Genomic DNA, 3,156 nt, shown 5'->3' with positions numbered 1-3,156 from the left:
TTGGATAATCTTTTTCAAGAAGTGCTTTTTTTGAGACAAATGACCAAAAAGGACATCTATCAATAGACTTTTATTATTAAAATCAATTTATAGAGAAAAACTATTTTAAATATCTATTATAATATTTTTAATTAATTTTTTTATTTAATTAAAAATTACGTACTCTAGAATTTTCAATCAATACTTATATACATAAATAAATTAAAAAAATTAAATGGTGATATATTAATTAAATAATTTAAATATTACTTAAAACATCAAACAAAAATGAATATAAAAGTTATTTCATAAATTAAATCACTACATATGAAAAAATTAACGACAAAAATAATTGACCCTTCATACATCACAAAAATTCTCAATGATTTCTTCCCTAATTTTATCACGCAATATCTCCATACTTGTAGAATATCTGTCTTGTATTTCTGAAGGTATACCAAAAGGCTGGTCTGCTTCTTCGATCTCTGTGATGATGTCTTTGTTATCATAATAGTTAAAATCTTTATCAGTAGTAGAGTGTTGTCGTATGAAATTATGTATAGCCATAGTAGTTATAACAAGATGAACTTGAGTTTCGAATTTAAAAGATGGCATTGAACGTAGGAGAGCAAATCTATTTTTCCAAACTTCAAATGTTCTTTCAATTGTACATCTCAAACTGGAGTGAAAGAAATTGAAAGTCTCATTTGAATTTCTGAAGTTAGAATTACGTCTGAAATCAGGGAGATGATAACGTTCCCCTTTATATGGTCCTAAATAACCAATCATTGTTGGATAACCCAAGTCCACTAAATAGTATTTATCTACATCAATATAAGAAAAATTAATTAATTAATATAAAAATAATACAATTTATAAAATAATGTAAATATAATATTAAATTCACTAACCTGGTGGTGGATGAGGAAAATTAAGATCTGATCTTTTAAGCGCTTGATTAAATATCCTAGCATCATGTGCAGTACCTTCCCATCCAGGCCAAACAAATGTGAAACACATGTCCCAATCACATACTGGCATAACATTTTGAGAAGTGAAACCTTTTCTTCCAATGTATTTAATTTGATCTTTCGAAGGGACAATACATGATACATGTGTTCCATCTATAGCTCCAATGCAATTTTTAAAATATGGCCAATACCTTTTATCTTCTTTTAGTTTAGGATGTATATCATAAAATGTTGAATCTTTTGGTTTAATAATGTCCCTAGTCAATTTCGAACACCCATATAAAACATGATGAAAGTGTCTACTAACAGTTTCTCCTGAATGTTGAAACCTTTCCTGGATCATTCGATTTCCAACACCATGACCTAGTACCATTAAGAACATAGCAACCATCTCCTCGATGGTCATATTTCTTGTTGCTTTTAAGCTATATTGTTCATTTAAAGTCTTTTACAACTAAAGAAAAATATGTTTTTCTATTCTAAACATTTCGTAACATCGTCGATCATGTCCTTCAAGTACTTCTTTAACGAAATAAAAACCTGTATGAAGAGAATTTCTGCATGAAAATTTTAAGCAAAACTTCATGAAATATTCTGTTGCTAAAGTGATGCTGAAAATTGCCGCATCAAAGACAATATTATTATCATTATTTCTCTTATTTTTAATTAAAATTTCTTCATCAGACACATCATCATCAGACGCATTACAATTATTTCTAGCCAATGACATATCTGTAAAAAAAAAAATTAAATTTAATAATATAAAATTGATAATTTATTGTTCATAGAATCATAGTGTAAATTATTCAAATATAAAACTAAATAACTTGAATGAACAAACTTTTATAGCTAAAAAAAACTCAATTAAAAGAAAAAAATATCATATATTTTAAAAGCAAATCATAATAAATAACATCATAAATCTAATCCCTATGAAGCATGGTCTTCCTTTCTAACCATTGCAATTCTTCTTGTGCTAAGAACATTTCTCTCATTGATTGTTTGACAAGTAAATCACTCGCTTTCCACCATAAATCACTACCAACAATCATACCAGGCAAATTATGAACTATAGTCATTGTATTTTTAATACTAAATAAACTTTCTCTCGACTTCGTTGAAGTGTGTGATTCAATGGCGTCAATAATTCTCTCCATTGATGAACTAATTTTCTGTCTAGAATTATTTTTTTTCATTTCTGTTGATGCCTTTCTTTTTCTTCTAGTATCACTCTCACTTTCACTGTTACTTTTTTTTTTTTTTTCTGTTTCAATTAATTCTTCTACACCATCAAAAGTTATATGTTCTTCATTATTTATTGGAATATCAAACTCAAATGGTTGCTCAGATTGAAATCATCTACTCCCTTATATATCATCTGGTAAAACTCAAGATGATGGTGCCCACGCATGTTCGCCAGTAGCAACAACATCCTTAAAATATATCTCCATTTGAGTTAGATATTGTAAGCCTTTTTCTTTAAATTTTTCTATATCTGAATTTTCCTACAGTAATGAGATGAAATAAGATATGTTATTAGTGACCAAAATAATAAAATAACTTATCAAGTTTAATTGAATAATATGTAATAAGATTAGAAGTACCTTTATTTTTCTATCCCACCATTCGACGCTCGCTTGAATGGTTTTCTTCTTGCTATCCCATCCTAAACCAGTTTCCTTTCCAACTAAAGTGTCCCATTCTTTCCAAGTATTTTTAAGATTATCCCATTTATTATTTAATTTGACTTTATCATTTTTTTTCCGGTTCTAGCATTGAATCTTGTCACCAAATTAGTCCATCTAATTTTGTTGAAGTGGTTACCAGGGCGATTTCCAGCGATAACTTCATCCACACATAAATTTAAAAAGAACTCTACGTTTATTGCACTCCATTTAACCTTCTCAACATTACTCATTTTTTATGCATTAGAGATATATGATTAATAATAATAACATTACACAAAATAGTGAAATAAAAATATTATTGTCAAAATAAAAACTTAACAAAATCAAAGAATTTCACAAACAATGATATTATCACATATGCGATTATAGGTATGCATATAAAAAATTTAATTATATCATGATAATTATTAAAAAAATATACCTTCAAATGAGAAAACAATTTTGATTCAAAAAATAACTTTTTTTTTTTGGTAAGCATGAATTGATTCAATTAACTTAAATTAGGAGTTTACAGTGGT

The 3,156-nt window shown here is 27.4% G+C and overlaps 1 protein-coding gene across 1 annotated transcript; it reads right to left on the bottom strand.

Moving 5' to 3' along the window:
* Positions 1-339: 339 nt before the first annotated feature.
* LOC124898815 (putative nuclease HARBI1) lies at positions 340-1,356 on the bottom strand. The gene is made up of 2 exons (XM_047412878.1): positions 891-1,356; positions 340-803 (listed from the first exon to the last, which is right to left on the bottom strand). Exons 1-2 carry the CDS (start codon positions 1,354-1,356, stop codon positions 340-342), a joined length of 930 nt encoding a protein of 309 aa, XP_047268834.1.
* Positions 1,357-3,156: the final 1,800 nt, after the last annotated feature.

This window comes from Capsicum annuum, chromosome 1 (genome assembly GCF_002878395.1).
Source record: "Capsicum annuum cultivar UCD-10X-F1 chromosome 1, UCD10Xv1.1, whole genome shotgun sequence".
Lineage (NCBI taxonomy): Eukaryota > Viridiplantae > Streptophyta > Magnoliopsida > Solanales > Solanaceae > Capsicum > Capsicum annuum.
Note: the sequence above shows the minus strand (reverse complement) of the source record. Positions and strands in the feature narration are given on the sequence as shown.